This window comes from Carassius carassius, chromosome 2 (assembly GCF_963082965.1).
Source record: "Carassius carassius chromosome 2, fCarCar2.1, whole genome shotgun sequence".
In the NCBI taxonomy this organism is placed as follows: domain Eukaryota; kingdom Metazoa; phylum Chordata; class Actinopteri; order Cypriniformes; family Cyprinidae; genus Carassius; species Carassius carassius.
In genome coordinates this window covers 4,073,044-4,094,837 of record NC_081756.1, presented here as the reverse complement: position 1 = coordinate 4,094,837, position 21,794 = coordinate 4,073,044, and the positions used below count along the sequence as shown (strand labels likewise).

Sequence of the window (21,794 nt, the reverse complement as noted above, 5' to 3'; positions counted from 1 at the left end):
TTCACTTACCACTCATTGAAGTTTCTTTTTCCAGTCATTTAGAAAGAATCAAGACAGGAGATTCACAGTAAATGTTTCATTCATGCAGACCCTTCAGGAACAGAGAAACCAGTATATCTGAAATCATGCAATGAATAGTGTTGATAAAGGTTAAAAGCCTTTCTTTGTGTTGTTTCCAGTAAACTGAAAGCAGACCGAAGGGAACATGTGTGCATGCTGATGACAGTGAAATTAAAATCTATGCATCTTTTCAACTTCTGTGATGAATCCAATGTGGTGCAATATGTGCATTACTTTAAGACAGTCTTAGGAATGGTCTTTTAAAGGATTATCTTAACATGTTATCTTGATACATTTTTTTCTTGTGTAATTTTGAGTAGATATAGTTGAATGTTTTTATAAGATCTTAGTCTAATCTGATAGTAGATTGTTTCGCAGGACCAGGGCCGTGTAGACACCTTTGGAGGAGCAGGTGCTCAAATTATTGCACATAGATCACAGCTTTAAACAGGGCTGTTTTTCTTGCTGAGACGTGTGTTGATACGGATGCTTCTGTATTGATACAGCAGCAAATGACACAGTTTTGAAAAATAATCATAGATAAAATAAATAATTTATTCTTTGCACCTCTTTATTACTCTGGAATTACAAACTTAATTATATTATTATTATTATTATTATTATTATTATTATTATTATTATTATTATTATTATTATTACGGTTGATGTTGTTGAGTTTACAGGGTATTGTGGTTATGCCATTGCAAACACTACTGTTGCTCTTGTAGAATAACAAAAAATATATATATATAATTCTATTCTAATTATATTCTGAATATATTAGCATTGTGTATGATAGTGTTAAATAAAAACAGGATTGATAAGTATAAATCGGAGGATGTGTAAAAAAAAAAAAAATCAAAGTATGAATTGACTCAGTATGGAGATATGATCTGACATGTTATGTGACTGCGTCCAGCAGATGGCACCCATGCAATGTGAAGTAATTCACAATGACACACACACACACGCACGCACACACACACACACACACACAGTAAAATGACAATAACAAGGATATGACATACCTTTCTTTGTGTGGTAAACTGGAAGTAAAACAAAACAAATCTATTTGAAAATGGAAGATTATTCATATTAATGCTGGTGAAGTTAAAACCTACGTTTTCTGTGATGGATTAAAATAATGATGGGACTTGCTGCTGAGTTTTTACCTTCACACAGAATAAAACCACACTTTCAGAGTCCCAATTTCAGTTCAGTTTGTTTCTTCAGGACAAAATACTGTTCACATTTGAAGAATCCTTTCAGCTTTTGATTTGGAAGTACTTTCTTCTATATATGTCTTTAATATGAAATAATTTTTCTAATGATACAATGGTATACTATGTGCACTAATTTAAGACAGTCTTAGGGATGGCCTTTTTGAAAGATTATCTTAAAACTAATAGTAATAGTAGTGCATACAGTCATACTAAATAATTATTATAAAACAATTATATATATATATATATATATATATATATATATATATATATATATATATATATATATATATATATATTTATTATTATTTTTTGTGTAGCTGTGGTTTAAGGCTTTTCATAAGGTCTTATTCTAATCTGAGTGTACTGCTTGGCATGACAACGTTTAGCTGTTGCTGTTATGTGTTATGTGAAGTCTCAGTCCAGCAGATGGGACCCGTGCAACATGAAGTAATACAAGCATGCAAACACCATGTTTACTCTATTATGCAGCAGATTTCATGCAGTAAAACGTTTTCCATTTAGACAGATGGATATATATTTTTCCCAGTCATCAAGCATGGTATAAGCATCTTCTGTTGGACAGACACCATTCAGTTTGTCAGATCATGAGTGGTTATTGAGCTCTTGTAACATATAATAAGTAATGCTTTATTAAAGTGCTGGTTCACCAATCTGAAATGTTGTCCTGCAGATGCCGCTTATTCAAGGAAGTCTATAATAGCATACCTTGAGGAAACAGTCTGTTAGCATTCCCATGACTTTCTTAAAAAGATCTACTGAGATTGAAAAAATCTGAAAATGTGGAAGTGAGCATGTGTTGTATTACTACACTGCTATAGTTCTGTAGCTATGTATGTGAAGAGTGCAAGCAATAAAGCATCATGTGATTCGTTATGAGTATTTTAAGCTTCATTTAATTCCAGGATGGAGTTTACATTTGTTTTCAGATGCATGAAATAGTTTCTCAAATTACCCGTAAGCAGAGTGAAATGACACATCTTTAGAACTTGAATAATGAACTATCATTTCCCCAGGCAGCTATACGTACACAACCCATCCTGAGTCAAACACGGTTCACACTGATCCTGTTTAATGTAAAAGATTTCTTAAAACACCAGATCCATTAAAACTGCACTCAGTCTCACTCATATCCCACCACAACATACATCATTTCCCTGCCGAGACCCTCATAAAGCAGCAGTGCACTGAACAAAACCTGACAGGAACCTGGTCATGAGGCTACAGATGACTGGAAGAAATCACAGCACAAATGTCATGAAATACTTGCAAGAAGAGGAAGACCAACTGAGTTTGCATTGAAATCATATTAAGATTATACATGAAAATAGGAAAACTTTATATATATATGAAACGATTTAATCATCTTTTAAACACAGTATTGCCATACTTCCCATGAAAGTATTAAAACATTTTCCCAAACCATTGCATCTCCCCCCATTAAAATATTTAAGGTTTCCTTTGATTCTAGCTTAGCCTTACTTTTAACAACATTTGTGTTCATCATCTCTGATGTAGGTTAATACAACATGCAGATGGTAAGCCACTGAACTATTTTGGGTTTGTTATAATACTCAAATTTAGATTATTATTATTTTTTTTCTGGTGGGTCATTTTCTTACATTTTATATTGAAAAAAAAAAGAAAATTAAACTTATTTATATCAACTCATGAACCCCATTTGCCCTTACAAAGTGTTAAGAGGAATCGATACAGCTGAGTCAATGATTCAAAAACTTGTTCATAATTCTTATCCAGCGTGAAACAGGCGTAAAGATGAAACCTGCAGAAAAGCTCACTGGAACGCACAAAGAAAATGAACTGAGCGATCGATTCAAGTCTTGAATCACTGTTTGGCCAATCGACTTCCAGCATTAGTTATTACCCAGATAACTGTCACAGTGTCTGGGTTGTGTCCCTGGGTTTCCACTAGATGTCCTCCTTTCTCACGGTGTCTGTCACCTTATCACTTCCTGTCTCCTTATTTGGTCACCTTCCTCCTTGTTTAGGTAATTGATTGTTCCCCACCTGTCTCCTGTTTCCCCATCATCCTTTTGTGTATTTATACCTGGTCTGTCTGAGTCTTAGTCACGGAGTCCTTGTTTAATGTTGATGTTTATTCATGTCCGTCATCTTGCCTTGCCTTGCCTTGCCTTGCCTTGCCTTGCCTTGCCTTGCCTTGCCTTGCCTTGCCTTGCCTTGCCTTGCCTTGCCTTGCCTTGCCTTGCCTTGCCTTGCCTTGCCTTGTCTTCGTGTTTTGTTTATGTTTGGATTTGTTGGATATCGACCCCTGCCTGGACTGTTTATTCTTTGGATTGCCCCTTTAATAAATACATACCCGCAATTGGTTCTCTCTCCTGTGTGTTCTCTGTAACACCGAACGTGACAGAAGGACTCCGTCACACTGAGATCCAGCGGTATGTTTTTTTCCCGTTCCCCAGCCAAGATGGCGGAGCGGAGAGCTAAGTATCTCCGGCTGATCGCTCTCCGCCAAGAGGGCAATGAGGTGGGTGCCCTGGCACAGGTGTTCTGGTCCCTGGCCGAGGGTATGGGATACAACGATGCGGCCTTGAAGGACTACTTCAACGGCGGGCTGGATGATCCAGTGTCTCAGGAGGAGATGGTACATTTAGAGACACTGGACTACTGGGAGTTTGTGTACTATGTGCAGCATCGGCTTCTGTGGAATGCCCCAGCCACTCCGGTCTCTTCCGGTGGGGCGGTCCCTAGCCCAGCACCACTGCTCAAGATGGCCGCCAATCCAGGGCCACAGCACAAGATGGCTGCCAGCCCAGAGCCACAGCACAAGATGGCCGCCAGCCCAGCGCCACAGCACAAGATGGCCGACTCAACGCCTGAGTCTCCAGATAAGGTGTCACCGGCTCGCCAACATAGAGGACGGAGGAGGAGGAGACAGGCGTCTACCGTTCCTCAAGGCCCAGAGGACGTTCCCGAGGCGGTGCCCGATGCTGTTCCGGAGACCGAGGCGGTGCCCGATGCTGTTCCGGAGGCCGAGGCGGGGCCCGATGCTGTTCCGGATGCCGAGGCGGTGCCCGAAGCCGAGGCGGTGCCCGAAGCCGAGGCGGTGCCCGAAGCCGAGGCGGTGCCCGATGCCGAGGCGGTGCCCGATGCCGAGGCGGTGCCCGATGCTGAGGCGGTGCCCGATGCTGTTCCGGAGACCGAGGCGGTGCCCGATGCTGTTCCGGAGGCCGAGGCGGTGCCCGAAGCCGAGGCGGTGCCCGATGCCGAGGCGGTGCCCGATGCCGAGGCGGTGCCCGATGCTGAGGCGGTGCCCGATGCTGTTCCGGAGACCGAGGCGGTGCCCGATGCTGTTCCGGAGGCCGAGGCGGTGCCCGAAGCCGAGGCGGTGCCCGATGCTGTTCCGGAGGCCGAGGCGGTGCCCGATGCCGAGGCGGAGGCCGAGGCGGTGCCCGATGCCGAGGCGGTGTCCGATGCTGTTCCGGAGGCCGAGGCGGTGCCCGATGCTGTTCCGGAGGCCGAGGCGGTGCCCGATGCCGAGGCGGTGCCCGATGCCGAGGCGGTGCCCGATGCCAGGGCGGTGCCTGATGCCAGGGCGGTGCCCGATGCCAGGGCGGTGCCCGATGCCGAGGCGGTGCCCGATGCCGAGGCGGTGCCCGATGCCAGGGCGGTGCCCGATGCTGTTCCGGAGGCCGAGGCGGTGCCCGATGCTGAGGCGGTGCCCGATGCTGAGGCGGTGCCCGATGCCGAGGCGGTGCCCGACGCCGAGGCGGTGCCCGATGCTGTTCCGGAGGCCGAGGCGGTGCCCGATGCTGTTCCGGAGGCCGAGGCGGTGCCCGATGCTGTTCCGGAGGCCGAGGCGGTGCCCGATGCTGTTCCGGAGGCCGAGGCGGTGCCCGAGGCCGAGGCTGTTCCGGAGGCCGAGGCTGTTCCGGAGGCCGAGGCGGTGCCCGATGCTGTTCCGGAGGCCGAGGCGGTGCCCGATGCTGTTCCGGAGGCCGAGGCGGTGCCCGAGGCCGATGCTGTTCCGGAGGCCGAGGCGGTGCCCGAGGCCGAGGCTGTTCCGGAGGCCGAGGCTGTTCCGGAGGCCGAGGCGGTGCCCGAGGCCGAGGCGGTTCCGGAGGCCGAGGCGGTGCCCGATGCTGTTCCGGAGGCCGAGGCGGTGCCCGAGGCCGATGCTGTTCCGGAGGCCGAGGCGGTGCCCGAGGCCGAGGCTGTTCCGGAGGCCGAGGCTGTTCCGGAGGCCGAGGCGGTGCCCGAGGCCGAGGCGGTTCCGGAGGCCGAGGCGGTGCCCGAGGCCGAGGCGGTTCCGGAGGCCGAGGCGGTGCCCGAGGCCGAGGCGGTTCCGGAGGCCGAGGCGGTGCCCGAGGCCGATGCTGTTCCGGAGGCCGAGGCGGTGCCCGAGGCCGATGCTGTTCCGGAGGCCGAGGCGGTGCCCGAGGCCGATGCTGTTCCGGAGGCCGAGGCGGTGCCCGAGGCCGATGCTGTTCCGGAGGGCGAGGCGGTGCCCGAGGCCGATGCTGTTCCGGAGGGCGAGGCGGTTCCGGAGGGCGAGGCGGTGCCCGATGCCGTTCCGGAGGGCGATGCGGTTCCGGAGGGCGAGGCGGTGCCCGATGCCGTTCCCGATTCGGTGCCCAAGACCGGTCTAGAGTCAGGGCTAGTTCCTGTTGACCGTCCAGAGTCGAGTCAGGTCCCAGTGGACTCTCCAGAGTCAGGGCCAGTCACTGATGACCTTCCAGAGTCAGGGCGGGTCACCGTTGGACGTTCAGAGTCAAGTCAAGTCACTGGGTGGGCTGCTGCTCGGGTCTGTTGGACTCCGGCATCGACCACAGGGGGGTGGTGGTCATCCGCTCCGCCCTGGGGGACTCTGGCGTCGACCACGAGGACGTGGTGGTCCTCCGCTCCACCCTGGGGGGCTTCCGCTCTGACCACGAGGACGTGGTGGTCCTCTGCTCCGCCCTGGGGGGCTTCCGCTCTGACCACGAGGACGTGGTGGTCCTCTGCTCCGCCCTGGGGGGCTTCCGTTCTGACCACACGGACGTGGTGGTCTTCCATTCCGCCCTGGGGGGCGTCCGCTCTGACCACGAGGACGTGGTGGTCTTCTGCTCCACCCTGGGGGGCTTCTGCTCTGACCACACGGACGTGGTGGTCTTCTGCTCCGCCCTGGGGGGCGCTTGCCCTGACTACACGGTTGTGGTGGTCTTCTGCCCCGCCCTGGAGGACTCTGGCCTCGACCACAAGGACGTGGTGGTCTTCTGCCCCGCCCTGGGGGGCTTCATGTTGTTTTTTGTTTGTTGTTTTTGTATTTACTCCTGTCCCTGTTCCTCTCTGTAGTCTGGCCCTCCATCCCTCCCCCTGAACCTCCTCCAGTCCTCCTCCCTCCTGGTCTTCCTGTTTTGTGGTTACTTTCTGGTGCCTGTTTCCAATGTCTTTCTTTTCTGGCCCTCCAGCCCTCCCCCTGAGCCTCCACCTGTCCGCCTCCCTCCTGGTCTGTTTTGTGTCTGTCGTGGAGCGTCTGGGAGCCGCTCCGTAGAGGGGGGGTTCTGTCACAGTGTCTGGGTTGTGTCCCTGGGTTTCCACTAGATGTCCTCCTTTCTCACAGTGTCTGTCACCTTATCACTTCCTGTCTCCTTATTTGGTCACCTTCCTCCTTGTTTAGGTAATTGGTTGTTCCCCACCTGTCTCCTGTTTCCCCATCATCCTTTTGTGTATTTATACCTGGTCTGTCTGAGTCTTAGTCACGGAGTCCTTGTTTAATGTTGATGTTTATTCATGTCCGTCATCTTGCCTTGCCTTGCCTTGTCTTCGTGTTTTGTTTATGTTTGGATTTGTTGGATATCGACCCCTGCCTGGACTGTTTATTCTTTGGATTGCCCCTTTAATAAATACATACCCGCAATTGGTTCTCTCTCCTGTGTGTTCTCTGTAACACCGAACGTGACAATAACACACGTATGTCTGGAAGACGTCTGTTAAAGATCGCTTCATCTGCAAACATCTGCTGTGTACAAACAGCTGATATACGTCTTTAAGATGTCGGTTTTACATTCATTCTAAATCAAACAGACATCTTACAGACAGACATCTTCTAAACCTCTATTTGACATCTGATAGGAAACGTCTTATTACAGATGAGCAATACACACACACCCACACACACACACACACACACACACACATATATATATAAATATATATATATATGTGTGTGTGTGTGTAACCAAGTAACGCTGTGCAGTCTACGTGGGTGCTAAATTAAAAGCACCCTCAGTTAAAGCTGTATTAATTACATTTTATTGAAAATTTGGCAAACTATCCAGTGCGTTATGGTTTGCGTTCTGGAGATCGATTACTATGTCAATGTGTTTTTGCAGCATTGAGCAGTGTAGCCAATCACGGACATATCTGTTGATTTCTTAAATCAGAGGCGTTTAAGTTCGAATCCACACACTGCTGAAATTGCAATAGTTTTTACTCTAGTATTGTGTTCAGCATGAATCATCTCATTATAACAGAGTGCTGATGCGTTGTGCAGCCTAAAGAACTTTATTGATAATAACATATCTTTGTGAGATGTGTGATGAACTAAGATCAATGACAGCTTTTTAGTGATTATGAATGGAGTGCTCTTTGTGCCACAATATATAGTCACAGAACCCTCACTAATTTGATTGAGGGTCATTGACAGTATATTTAGAAATCTATTATAGGACAGATTATCAGATGATAAGATACAGTGAAGCCAGGAAGGACAATTGCCATCTCTCAGAGAGAGAGAGAGAAAGAGAGATAGAGAGATCGAGAGAAAGAGAGATAGAGAGAGATAGAGAGAGAGATAGAGAGAGAGAGAGAGAGAGAGAGAGAGAGAGATGAAGTTGCACAGAATGTAGAAGGTGCCACAGAACTTTGTGGAACAGAGAGAGGAACAACAGACAACCGCAGTGAGAAGACTGGGGAACTGAATTACCCCCTGGAGGAACGAAGAAAGAAAGAAAAGGGAAACTTTTCTGTAAACTTCGCTTTCACTTGTTGTTGTTTCAGCCCCTTTAACTCTCAGAAGGTAAGAACTTTTTCCTGTATTCTGATTGTATCTAAGTCGGCCAGTCAGTTGAAGATCAGGGTTAATTATCATCACAGTGAAAGAGATATGAATACATGCTTTAACTGCATTTAATCACTGAAAATCTTAACACCATATCTACACTTTTTCTTTTTTTCGTATACAATACGAAGTTTACATTTATGCCTGTAGCAGATGCTTTATCCAGATCATTCGAGGAATACATTTTGCCAGTGTGTGCTCTCTAGGAATTGAACTTATGACCAGGATGTTGCACCATCTACCATCTGAACCACAGAAGTGATTAATTAGTTTGATTCATAGCTGAAGTAAACTTTATTAAAGCAGCAGCTTCTTAAGGTGTTTTTCAAGAAATGATTTATAGAGAATATATTAATGGTGTTGGTTTACTCATCTGGAAAGACATACAGGGATATAAAACTAGCATGCCTAATTTTTCCCAACTCTCCAAGCTGTTAGTGCATCTTTGACCAGCAACAAACCAGCTAAAGGTGTTGAAGCATCTACACAGATCTGACCATCTACACAGAGGTTCTTTATTGTCATCTATGTTTCTATAATGTGATGTGTGGCCAATTATGGTGTCTCATACTCTGAATGTTTGCTCTGCATTTAACCCAATTTAAGAGCACACACCCCAAGAAGTGAATGAAGAACATTTATCATCCAAAGAACCTTTGCATTGCACCAAAGGTTGTTTCACGAGTTCACGCTTACATATAATTAGCTGAAGTACAGTAATGCATATTTGGCCTGCTGTCTGGGGAAAGGCTTGAAATAGAGTACCCCCATATAAGTGTAATATGAACTCAAAGGGAGGGGATGGACTGCATTTAAACGATCAATGGATAGAGTTAAGTCAGCGGTATTTATAACATGGTGTTGATTAATTTAGATACACTCCATCTGTGCTAATTAGGCTAACTATCTGACGCGCTCATCATTTAACATAATTTAAAGTAAAAAAGGATATTTTAGAATTGAAATGTTCTTCACACTTGAAATGGCTGACTGAAATGAACTTTGAAGAGCCAGAAATTGTTTTTCTGTCATCACTGTGGAGAGAGAGAGAGAGAGAGAGAGAGAGAGAAAAGAAAACACACTTTTGTAACCTTTATTTTAAAGACTGTACATGTTCTCTCAACTAGAAGTTTGCTTTAACCCGAATCAAACCCACATGAACAAGCCAATCAAGATCTTCAGGATAATAAGGCGCCCTAAACCATGTAAAAATCTGGTGATGCATCTGTCCATGTGCAGTAACATGTAACAAGCAACAGCAAAAGAAGAAGAATTCAACCAGTCAGAGCTTTTTAAACATAATTTCTTTTTTATATTGCATTTAAATAATTTTCTTGCGTTTTATTTCTCTCCAAACTGGCTCTGTTTGTGTGTATCCATGAGTTTGCATGTTGATATGAGCAAACACCTCTCACTTAGAGTATGTCGATTAACAGTGGATTATAAATATACTTAACAATATATGAAAACACCTGAGGTGGTTTTAAGAACACGGTAGTCGAGTCGAGTGTTTATTGTCTTCATGTTTTAACATTCAAAGCATTTCTATCTTCTTTTATTCAGTTTCAACAATAGGTTTATCATTATTATTTCTGTCATTATTATTATCATATTTCCTGCAGCATCATGGTTCTATTACTTCTGTGATGCATATGTGGAGTTTCAGCGCAAGGGCGCCCTCTGCCTTCCAGTATGAATAAAACTGACATTACATGTGTATGTAGCACTCAATAGTGGCAAATTCATTAAAAAAAAACCCACCAAAACAACCTTATCAAGTTTACATAATAAAATACATAACATTGCAAAAAATACAAGGGGCACTATTTTGGTACTATTATGGTACTATTTTGGACATGTGACAACCTACAAATAGCATTGCACATAAATATTGTAATCATGTAGTAGTTGACTATCTGCTGCATTTTACAGATATATTTATATATCACACCCCCACATTATGCACGCATGAAATATTTGGGCTGTAGACAGCTGTCAGTGCTGTTTTTTAGTACGATCACTATCAGCAATCCAGGGAAAGTGTGGCTGGGCATCCACTCATGTCAGCGCACATATATGTCTATTCACATATATTAGCTTTTTTCTTCTGTCCATGTCACTCAGATATTGTCATCTGTGTAAAGCGTGTTAAGACTCGTAACTCACGTTTCAGGCCACTGCTGTACGAAACATTATCTGCAGAATGAACTGTGTGGAGGAACATTAATGTTTAGATGTGGTCGGAAGGAAACAAAGATTATACACAGGATTTATTCTTATAGAAAGTCACACATGCATATGTTTTCTTGTGTAGCATTGGCTGTGATTTGAGTCAGAATCAAGTGTATGTCGCTGTATGCAGCTGTAGTCAAGCGCTCATTACTCTATTGTGTTATCAGTGAGGGAGTGTTTTTCTTTTTTAGTGGATTATCACGTCTGTTTGAGGTGTATGTCTCAGACAGCGACGAGACTCATAGACAAACACTGCATACAGTCCAGAGATTGGCCACATTGAAATGGGAATGTCAGAAAGTCAATCCAAGCGTGTTAGACTTCACTTGAGCAAATCTTGTTATCAACCCGCCTTTCTTTAATCTGATGTTTTGGTGGAATTAGGAAAGAACTGTGAAAGATTTCTGGAGCACATTTATGCCAGAAGAGTGCATGTCTGGTCTCGCTACCAGGAAGCAAGTTTATGAGGAAAAATATTTAGAGAAATCCCAACTTCTGTCCCTTTTTTCCATGGAACTGAATGGAAAGAAGTGACTTTCTGCATGTGGAACCTGTGGATTTGGAATTCTGATGTTTTCACATTGTAACAAACTGTGATATAATTTAGACTTTAGTGTGCAATCAACGTAATACAGACACAAAATGTTACATTTTATATAATAATTTATTTGTTAATTATATTTCCTTTTTATAGGGAAAATAATACACATTTTGGCACTTTTTCACAATCAGATCGTGCACTGCATTTCTCCCCATTTTCTTTATTTGTTCTCATGTTACTGTACATTCCTCATCCTCTGCTCAGATATTATATCTTTAGCTTTTTTAATTATTTATTTTCACACTTGTGAAAATTTGATGTTTTATATCTACTTAACCAAGAAAGTCCACTTTTTTTCCCATTTACCATGCCAAACAAATTATAAACGAATATAAATTGTAAAATGTAGATTTTTCTACCTCAAAAATAGTTTTTAGTTCCATGAAACCTTTATATTTATACATAGAGATTACAGCTTATACTGTTATATCTTGTATGATAATGATTCATTCCTGATGCTCATTTCTGATTTACTGAGATGATACCTAACCTTTAAGCAATAGTGCACTCAAAACATAAACATGCGTCTCACTCACCCTCATGTTATTCAAGACCAGTATGACTGATTTCCTTCTGTGGAACACAATGAGAATTAATCATTTTGATCCAAACTGCTGGTTCCCATAATTTTTTTTTTAAAGCCAAAAAAAGGGGCAGCTTTCAAGTTCCAGAGAAGTCAAAAACTACCATAAACAAGTGGTTTTCAGTCCTGTGGCCTGTTTCACAAAGGAGGTTAAGTGAAAACTCTGATTATGTTAACCCTGAAATAAGAGAAACTCTAGGGCCCGGTTTCACAGACAGGGCTTAGACTAAGCCAGGATTAGACCATAGATCAATTAGGACATTTAAGTAATTTTTATAAACATGCTTAGAAAAAAACATTACCGATGTGCATCTTAAAACTAAAAAGGCACTGATATATTTTTAAGATCAGTCAGTGCAAGTTTATTTCAGTGGAAACAGCTCAGACTTACATTTTAGTCTAGGACTAGTCTTAAGCCCTGTCTGTGAAACCAGGGGTAGGTTTTCTATTTCAGAATGGGAGGTTTGTCAAACCCGAGAAAGCAGAGTAAGTCAAGCCCATTTCACCCAAAAATGAAAATTAAGCCATAAATGACTCACCCTGAAGTCATCCTAGGAGTATATGACCTACGTTATTAAAAAAGAAATTGTCTTTGATCTTTCAAGCTGTTTGATGGCACTCAGTGGGTGTTGCACTGCATCAGTCCAAGAGAAGTTTAATAAAAAGCGCTGATAAATGATACTGATTATCAACTTTCTTTGTCAACTCAGGCTTTGAACCTGAGTTTGTGGAGCATATGCACATGAATGTGTGACATCACTGGCGAACAGCCAATCACGAGCCTTGGTTAAAGATTTTGCTAAAGAGATTGAAGAATATGATGAATTTAAATGCATTAACACTAGCCCCTTTCACACATACAGACTGTTCTGGAATGTTACCGGTAAATTGGTGTAAAGAGATCATGTGTGAATAGGATCTTTTAAAAAATACCGGTAAATTCGTTCCGGCAATTTACCGGTATGAGAAGTTGTAACATTACCAGTAAATTGCCAGAATTCTGCTGTGTGTGAACACAGAAGGAAAATTACCGGTATGAGCACGTACAAGTTTAATCTGTCTAATCTGGGCCAATCAAAACAATCTGACTCAGATGATGCATTCAATCTGTACTGTTCAGAATAGCAAGGCTTTCACAGGAAAAAAAAGTTAAGTCATCAGTAACCTGAAAACATTGTGCCTTACATATCTGAAAATAAATGACCATCACAAACGAAGTGGTAGTGGAAGAATTTAGTTTTGTTTTGTAGTCATCTATTATGATGTCTCTGTGACAAAAGCAGCAGCAAGAATGCAAAAGTTAGAAACAAAAATGTGTGTATGTGTGAACAGCACATTTTTTAATTTACCGGTAAATTCATTCTGGTAATTTCACAGCGATTTACTGCTATTACTATTTGTAAGGGACTGAATAAAGTACTTTTTCATGGAAGAGGACATGTTCAGTAGCCCTGTGAAACGATACTTCACCAAAAATATGCTTGCTTTTTAAAAAAATCACAAATATAATCCCACAAATTATGAGAAACTAATAGCACCATGCTGAAATAACACCGCTACACCTAGTAAAATCAAATGATGTGTTTTATTGTGTGACTTTTTTGTTTTTAAATGTTGAATAAAAACATGCAGGTTTACCTTCTAGTAAAAACCCTAGTCAGCACAAATGATCACAAATCATTTCCTCTATGAACTTCCTGCAGTGATAAACTCACAAGTTTTGGGTGCAGAAGTGGTTCTTCATACAAACACTGGCATTCATCACATATAAAGACTGAGTCTGCACAGTGTCCATTGCCATTTCTTCAGATTGATTCTGCGTTTCCTAGACTTTCACTTGTGGTGTTCTGCGTCTCTTATCTTTCCTCTAATGGACGCAGTGTTCTTTCACTCGGTGTACAACATTGGTGTCTCTTGAACGGATGGTTTGTGGTCATATTGAGTCGTGGAGATGTGGCGCGAGGACTCCTGTAATCACTTCAGTGAAATGTGTTTGTAATGCACCAGAGAGCCTGTCAGTGTCTGCTGTATGCTAATGTCTTCACTAATGTACAGTAAGTGGCTCCGTGGACAGAACTTATGGAAGAAATAAGAACTGAATGGCAAATACTTCTGGATTCAGTACTGATAAAATGACACTGCTTATCTCTGTAACTATCTACTGTCTTATAAAACTGATGCCATTATCAAATGAAGAAAGTTAATTTGAAAATATCAGTTGATCCGTAAAATGATGCTCTTTCAAACCACTGTGTGATGGGGAAAAAGAGCTCTGTTGAAATTAGTGTATTCCAGTAACTTCTTACTGTATGCACATTAACAGAATTGACTGGAAACATAGACGTTACATAATCAAAAAACTGTGTTGCTCCACATTTACATTTGGTCAGTCACTGCAGGAAATGATGTCACCTTTATTAAACTGTATTTTTGGAGCTTCAGTTATACACTTTTAATATTGCATGTCCACAGTTATTATATCTATATCTGTATCAAGATACACATATAGTGTTGTTGAATTATTTTGTTCAGCAAGGATACACTGAAGTGAGAGTAAAGATTGATTTCTATTTCAAATTAATTTGTTCTTTTGGAAGGAACCCCCCCCCCTCCAAAAAAAAAATAGCTTTGACAAAATCAATAAATTACCTTATATATGTATATATATAATCACTTAGAAACCCATTATTTATGTAATAGTTTTTACAGTATTTTTAATCAAATAATCAAATATTTTTGGCCAATCAACCTCTTTATTAGTCTTCTGATTTGCTGTATCAACTAGTCTTAAACCTCAAACATGCCACTTTCATGTATGTGAGCTGCAACTGCATGACACTTTTTTCTTGATTCCTGTAAGAAATAAGGAATAATACTGCCTTCGTGTGCTATCAAAATGTCCTACTTCCAATTTCAGAAGTCCTGATTACAATCTTTGCGCATTCAAGTGTTTTGCTGTTGGACTGCATAGGAATCGTGGAGGATGCCAGGTTTCCTGGGAAAATCTTATTGAAGCCAAAATCGTAGATATTTAAGATATTTAATTTTGAATAAAATGTAGCATCCCATTCACTGACAACTATATAAACATTCACAGTGCTATCTTTATAGTTAGCCTGTTGTTGATTATGGAATTTCAGTCAAATACATGCTGTTTTGCTGTGTATAAAACATACAAACATAGCATTAGCACGACTCTCTCTTGATAGTATTTTTTTTTTTCGGTCAGATTTTGGTTTGATCAACTAGTTAAATGTGTTCATTAAACTTTAAGCATTACTGCTTGCTATAGCGATATGACAATATAAATGTTGGTTATGATATAAAATGTAAATCGATTGAACCTTTTCTATATCATTTATATATCTTTGTGTTATGCAAATTATTGACAGGTCAGAGCAGTGTTTCCCAATCCTGGTCCTGGAGAACCCCAACACTGCACATTTTAGATGTGTCTCTATTCAAACACACCTGATTCAACTCATCAGATCATTAGTGAAGACCCCAAGATCTCAAATGTGTGTGTGTTAGATAAGAGAGACACATTTACAGTTATTCATTTAGCTGACGCTTTTATCCAAAGCGACTTACAATTGCTATATATGTCAGAGGTCGCACGCCTCTGGAGCAACTAGGGGTTAAGTGTCTTGCTCAGGGACACACTGGTGTCTCACAGAGTGGATTCGAACACGGGTTTCTCACACCAAAGGCATGTGTCTTATCCACTGCGCCAACACCACCAAAACTGTGCAGTGTTGGAAGTTCTCTAGGACCAGGATTTGGAAACATTACTTCAGAGCAATAAAGTATGTATTTTGTGTATTTATTATTATTATTATTATTATTTAAATATATTTTTATGTATTTGTGCCCATCTCCTCTCCTCCAGCACGATCATGAGCAACAGCATCGGAGCGATCACTGGCGCAGCAATCCTCGGCCTCGTGTTCCTCCTCGGTGTCCCCGGGAACGTCTTCATCATTTGGAGCATCTTGGCCAGAGCGCGGAGTCGCTCCATCACCACCCTCCTGATCCTAAACCTTGCCTTCGCCGATGGCTTCCTCATGCTGCTGACGCCCTTCTTCATGGTGTATTTGGCTCAGGGCAGCTGGATTTTCGGCCAGGAGATGTGCAAAATCCTATTCTACCTCTGCGCCGCCAACATGTACGCTTCCATATTTCTGATCATGCTGATGAGTCTCCACAGGCTGGTTGCGATAGTGTGGCCGACGCACGTCGGCACGCTGACGAATCGCAGGATGCTCACACGGGTGCTGGCGGGACTCTGGGTTCTTGCTCTAGGACTCTCTGCACCCGTTTTGGTTTTCAGGACCATCAAGGACAGCAATAAGACTCTCCAGGTCAGCAATGAGACTCGGAGTATCGGGTGCTACTGCAAACACCAACAATATCAATATGTAAGTCTTTTCTTCCTTAATATTTCAGATTAAAACATATTACATGCACATTCAAGAAAAAAGCACACCGAAATGAATGAAGCTCTTCAAGAGATACACATAATGCATACACACATACCCAAATATTGCAGTTTGCAGAAAATCACCCCCAGGCCATCCAAGATGTAGATGAGTTTGTTTCTTCATCAGATTTGGAGAAATGTAGCATTGCATCAGTGTCTCGGTAATGGATGCTCTGCAGTGAATGGGTGCCGTCAGAATGAGAGTCTAAACAGCTGACACCACTCTAATCCATCAGTTTATGGCTTGTTAAGCCAAAAGCAAAAAGTTTATAAGTTTATAAGAAAAAAAAAGATGTTGCTTCTGGCCAAAACACAAGTCCATAATCCATAATAACACTTCTTCCAGTGAACAAGTCTGCCTCCTGGGGCCCATTTCACTAAGGAGGTTCAACCAACTCTGAGTTTAAACTTGAACTTTGAGTTGACTTACACTGAGATGGGAAACTCTTTAGTTTTCGGTTACAGAACAGCTGAAATGAGTTGGTTTAATCAACTCTAAATTGACTGACTCTTGGTTAAGCGCATGCACCACAACTATAAAAAGCCATTATCAATGGAGCGCCGATATTACGATTCACCATGGCAACAGCTCCCGCCAAAAAGCCTCCTGCATACTTCAGACTAAATACAAATTTAATTATTCTCAGTGTTATAGTATCACAGGTGAAAACTAACGCAGAACGTTAGATTAATGAACTAACAGTTAATCATTTTATGGTATCTCATGGGCAAAAAAATATATAAAATAAGAATATTAATAAAAATATTTAAAGTGCATCTTTCTTATTTTACAAATGATCTGCCAATAGAGTAAGAAAAATACATCAGTAGCTATTTACACTAAGTGGAATTAACATACTTTCTTAGCGATAGATCCTATTTACAGTAGGCTAAGTGCAAGTAGCTCTAGATGCTATTTACAGAAAAAATGTACAGTGAAAATCGTGATATATTCTATTTACCATGTAAACGTAGCAGTTCTTTGCAACAGGCTAAGTGTAAATAATAATTAGATGCTTGTTATACTTTATACTGGCGGATACATTTGAACCTCAGTATTGTTTTACATTAACAGGATGCAAAAATAACAGATTTGTAAATTATTATATGTATTACAATTATTAATAGTTGTATCATTATTAAACACTCGTTAGGCATTTTACCTCCACTTTTAGAACATTTTGTTCATCGGGGAAGCCCACACGGTAACCCTCAGATCACCCTGGCCACCAGCCGAAGTAGCCCGCTTACGAGAAGAGGAGCTAGAACGGGGTTTGGCAGAGGGGACTCTGTACCTTTAAGGTAATCGAGTCTCAATCTTAATGCCGAGATGGTCATGTCCCCGCAATGAGAACATGAGTCATCCACGAATGCAGTGTCAGCGTGCTGAAATTCCAGACATGTAACACAGCGATAGCGGCCGTCACGAGGAGAGATATATCGACCACAACCAGAAACACACGGGCGAAATGAGTCTTTAAAAAGACGCAAAATCAACATGTTACTATTTTATGAGAGGAAAAAGCTCTTTCAGTGGCGCTGAAGTGCTCAGGGGAACGCAGGAGCTGACTGCAGGAAACCCAGATGAACCGCTGAATCGCGCCGTCACACCAACACCAGATGACTCGCTTGTAAACACTCCGGTGAAAGCAGCAAGCGATGTGCTCGGCCCCGAAGCGAAAGCTTGAAAGCAAGTCGCTCGTGCTGCTCCTAATATACCCGCTCTGCGGGGCGGAGCTCGTGATGCAGATTCCGCAGACCAAGGTACTTTGTGTACCATTGGCTCGTTTTGTACCACTCGAAGGTGATTGGGCTCTCGGGCGAGATCCCCCATTCGTAACGTCGAACGTGACCGACTGGAAGGGAACTAAAGTTTCCTTCATTTCAGGGTTAACATACTCAGAGTTTTCACTTAACCTCCTTTGTGAAACGGGCCCCTGTAGTCTTACATCAAAATCCACACATATGTTTGTTTAGAATTGTTTTGGCTTGTATACATTGTTAGATCTTTGCATATTTCTTTCCTGAATGAGATGACTTTTTTGGAGGAAGTAAGGAATTGGAGGAAGTAATATTCCTCCAATATTATTCCTCGAAGTAATATTATGGATTCGTATTTTAGCCAGAAGTAATATCAAAGAACATCTAAATTATTGGTCATTTTACAATCTGTAACCAGTTGCAGTCTGATATTACAATGAGTTAATTGAGTTAATGTATAACAGTTTGAATGCGCAAAATATGGTTTTGGTGTAACCTAAAAGTTAATTAAGCCTTGTGCAACATTTGCTCATTGTAAGTATGCATCAGCTCTCATAAAAACATCTTTGGCTGCTTCTGTTCTGGTAAAATTTTATCAGGAAATTATCCTTGGCTCTGTGGGGTTAATTGAAAGGGAACTGTAACCAGGTGTTTTTGAGTTCTTCAGATTCTGATATTTGTTATATCATTCTCGTTTGTAATGTGTTCAACAGGCCTTCTGGCAGAAATAATTTCAGTAAGATCAAGGACAAAATTCAAACATCTAAAACAGTGTTTGTTCATTCCCATTACGGTTTCTGTTATTTCATGACAGTGTTGTTAATCTGCAGGTGGTGATGCAGTATGGTATGGAAACATTACTGGCCTTCTTGTTGCCATACAGCGTGATCATAGGCAGTTACGTGTGCATCCTGTGCAGAATCCGCAAGACACGCTTTCGCAGATGCATCCGCAGCGAGAAACTCATTCTGGTGATCATCATCACCTTCGGACTCTTCTGGCTGCCGTACCACATCATAAACGTGGCGCAGGTTATGTGTCTGTTCAACAAACACTCTATTTCTCAAATGCAAAAACAAAAAACAAAAAACTAAAAAAAAAACATTAAACATAATTGTGTTTTCCTCACACAGGTGTCTCACGCTTTACATACAAAAAATTCAACAATAGAAAAGTGAGTAACTTTAAACACTCACACCAGGACCTCAGCAAATGAAGAGTCCAGTATCTCTTAAACACATTTAATTAAACTGGATTAGTTCACATAACTTTTTCTATTAAGTGTGATTAACTTTTAGTAATGTTTGAGTAAAACACCTTTAAACAAGACAATTTTGTCATTAGTGTGGAAATCCAAAGCAAACATTTTTAAATTGTTCTTTTGTAGTGTCTCAGATCTGCGAGTGGTTACTTCTACCGTGGCCTTTGTCAGCAGCTGCATAAACCCCGTCCTCTACACCTTCGCCGGTAAGTCGTTCATTCGGCGCGATGGCCTGGCCTTCATGGCGCGGCTGTTCGAGGGAACAGTGCTGAAAACGACGCGGAGGGTCCAGTGCAGCAACCAGAACAGCCGTGACCGAGAGAAGGAGACTGACGAGGGAGAGAGTCTCAAAGATAAAGACACTGACTCCTCCTCCACTACTGCTAACTCCAGCTGGGTTATTAAAGTTGTGCCGCAGAAAAATGGTAAGTGAGCATCTGGCTGCGGCTTGTGATGGGACACTCAATCTGCAGTGGGATGTGGATTTTTAAAGGTACTGCACTGTGGGTGAATCCAGACAACTTGTGTTTTTTTAACAGATGGAGGGTAATCCAAGTTTGTATTATAAAATAAAGACTGTGTACACCCCCCCCCCCAAAAAAAAAAAAAGAACGAGGAGACCAATGCCTAAGCCAAACCACAACCAAAACATGGCAGAGAAAGTCCACAAATCCAACAAACAAAGAGCTGTGTCCAGTTCTTTACAATAACCATTTCATGTCATTGTCCAGCAGGTGCAATCACGCAACTAAGACAGGTGATCCATTCAGGCCTGCGTTTCCAAAAAGCATCGTTAGCCTTAGTTGATGGTAGAACCATTGTGTCAGGGTTCTCCTCTGAACACATGGCAGGCCATGCACTCCTCTTGTCCTGCCTCCTTGTTTCCCATTACCACACCCCCTTGTTTAGTGCTTGAGTCCTCTTTTTTTTTGTCTGAGTGTTGTCACCAATGGCCCGTTTCACAAAAGAGGTTAAGTGAAAACCCTGAGTATGTTAACCCTGGAATGAGAGAAACTCCTTCAGTGAACGAGGGTTACATATGTAACCAAGATGGTTTTCTGTTTCAGAATGGGAGGTTTGTCGAACCTGAGAAAGCAGGGTAAGTCAAGCCCGTTTCTGAAAGAGGTAACTTATACTATTACAGTAATAACTTACTCTATGAACCTAACCTGGTCAGGAGCAGGTTTTCTTCGGTAAACCCAGAGTTTCTTTCAGTCTCGTCCCCCTTTTGTAAAGCACAAGCTATGTTTAAATACTTAATTCATTCATGCACGCTGCAAAAATGCTTTTTTTACTAATTTTTTTTTTGCAAGATATATATATATATATATATATATATATATTAAATCAATATAATTTTCTTATATAGAAAATCCATAAGATATTTCGTCTTGTTTCCTGGTGGTATCTAAATTATGTGCATTTTACTTAAGTACAATTATTTGCCAGTGTGGTAATACAAATAATCTTTTTCCAAAACAAGATCATTCTGAGTATATATTACTTAGTACAAATCTAATGTAGCTATTTTAATTACATCAGGTTAATTACGACGTGTGTGAATAACAGCTTTAATGGTGTAGCCAGTAATGTGTTGGGTGCGGAGATCTAGATTGCAATGAGATTGATGGGCTTCGAGTCTGGCTTTTGCAAAAAAAAAAAAAAAAAACTAAATAAAAATCTAAAAGTGGAAGTAAAGTGCTTAAAGAGTGTTTAATAAAGATAAACATATTTATAATTGTAATAAATATAATAATTTACAATCTGTTATTATTGGATCCTGTTAATGTATAACAATACTGAGGTGCAAATGTATCTATCTGCCAGTATAAAGTATAACTAGCATCTAATTACTATTTACACTTAGTCTGTTGCAAAGAACCGCTACTTTTCCATGGAAAATAGATTCATGATTTTCACTAAGTGTAAATAATGATCTATTGCTAAAAATTTAGGCTACAATATATTAATTCCACTTAGTTTTAATAGCCAACTTGTATTTTGTATGAAGTATGCAGATGTCCTTTTGGCGGGAGCTGTTGCCATGGTGAATTGTAATATCAGCACTCCATTGATCATGGCTTTTCATAGTCATTGTGCATGTGCTAAACTCAGAGTCAATCTACTCTGAGTTAACTGAACTTACACAATTCAGCTGTTCTGAACCCGAAGACTCAAGAGTTTCCAATCTCAGAGTTAGTCAACTCAGAGTTCAAGTTTTAACTCTGAGTTTATTGAACCTCCTTACTGAAACGGGCCCCTGTTCCTCATGTCTGAGATCCCAAGTTTATATTGTGCTCTCTTTCCCTCTTGTGTTGTCAATTTGTCTGTACTGTGCTGTTCTCGCAATAGTCTGTAGTGGATTGTTAAGCTGGTTTATTCACTTTTTTCCTGTATTTCTTTGCCCTAGTTTAATATTCTTAGTGTTTTCTGCTTTACTGAAATTCAGTACTGAAATTTAAGGGAACCCAATGTCCAGTTACTGTTTTCT

At 41.8% G+C, this 21,794-nt stretch overlaps 2 protein-coding genes across 2 annotated transcripts in view; one reads left to right on the top strand and one right to left on the bottom strand.

Annotated features, from left to right (window-relative positions):
- LOC132100596 (macrophage mannose receptor 1-like) overlaps nt 1-21,794 on the bottom strand; it is a 124,150-nt gene that overhangs the window by 39,413 nt on the left and 62,943 nt on the right. The window lies entirely within an intron of this gene.
- Nucleotides 8,199-19,892, top strand: ltb4r2a (leukotriene B4 receptor 2a). Its single transcript, XM_059505823.1, has 3 exons — nt 8,199-8,343; nt 15,691-16,219; nt 18,873-19,892. Exons 2-3 carry the CDS (start codon nt 15,698-15,700, stop codon nt 19,134-19,136), a joined length of 786 nt encoding a protein of 261 aa, XP_059361806.1. The 5' UTR covers nt 8,199-8,343; nt 15,691-15,697; the 3' UTR covers nt 19,137-19,892.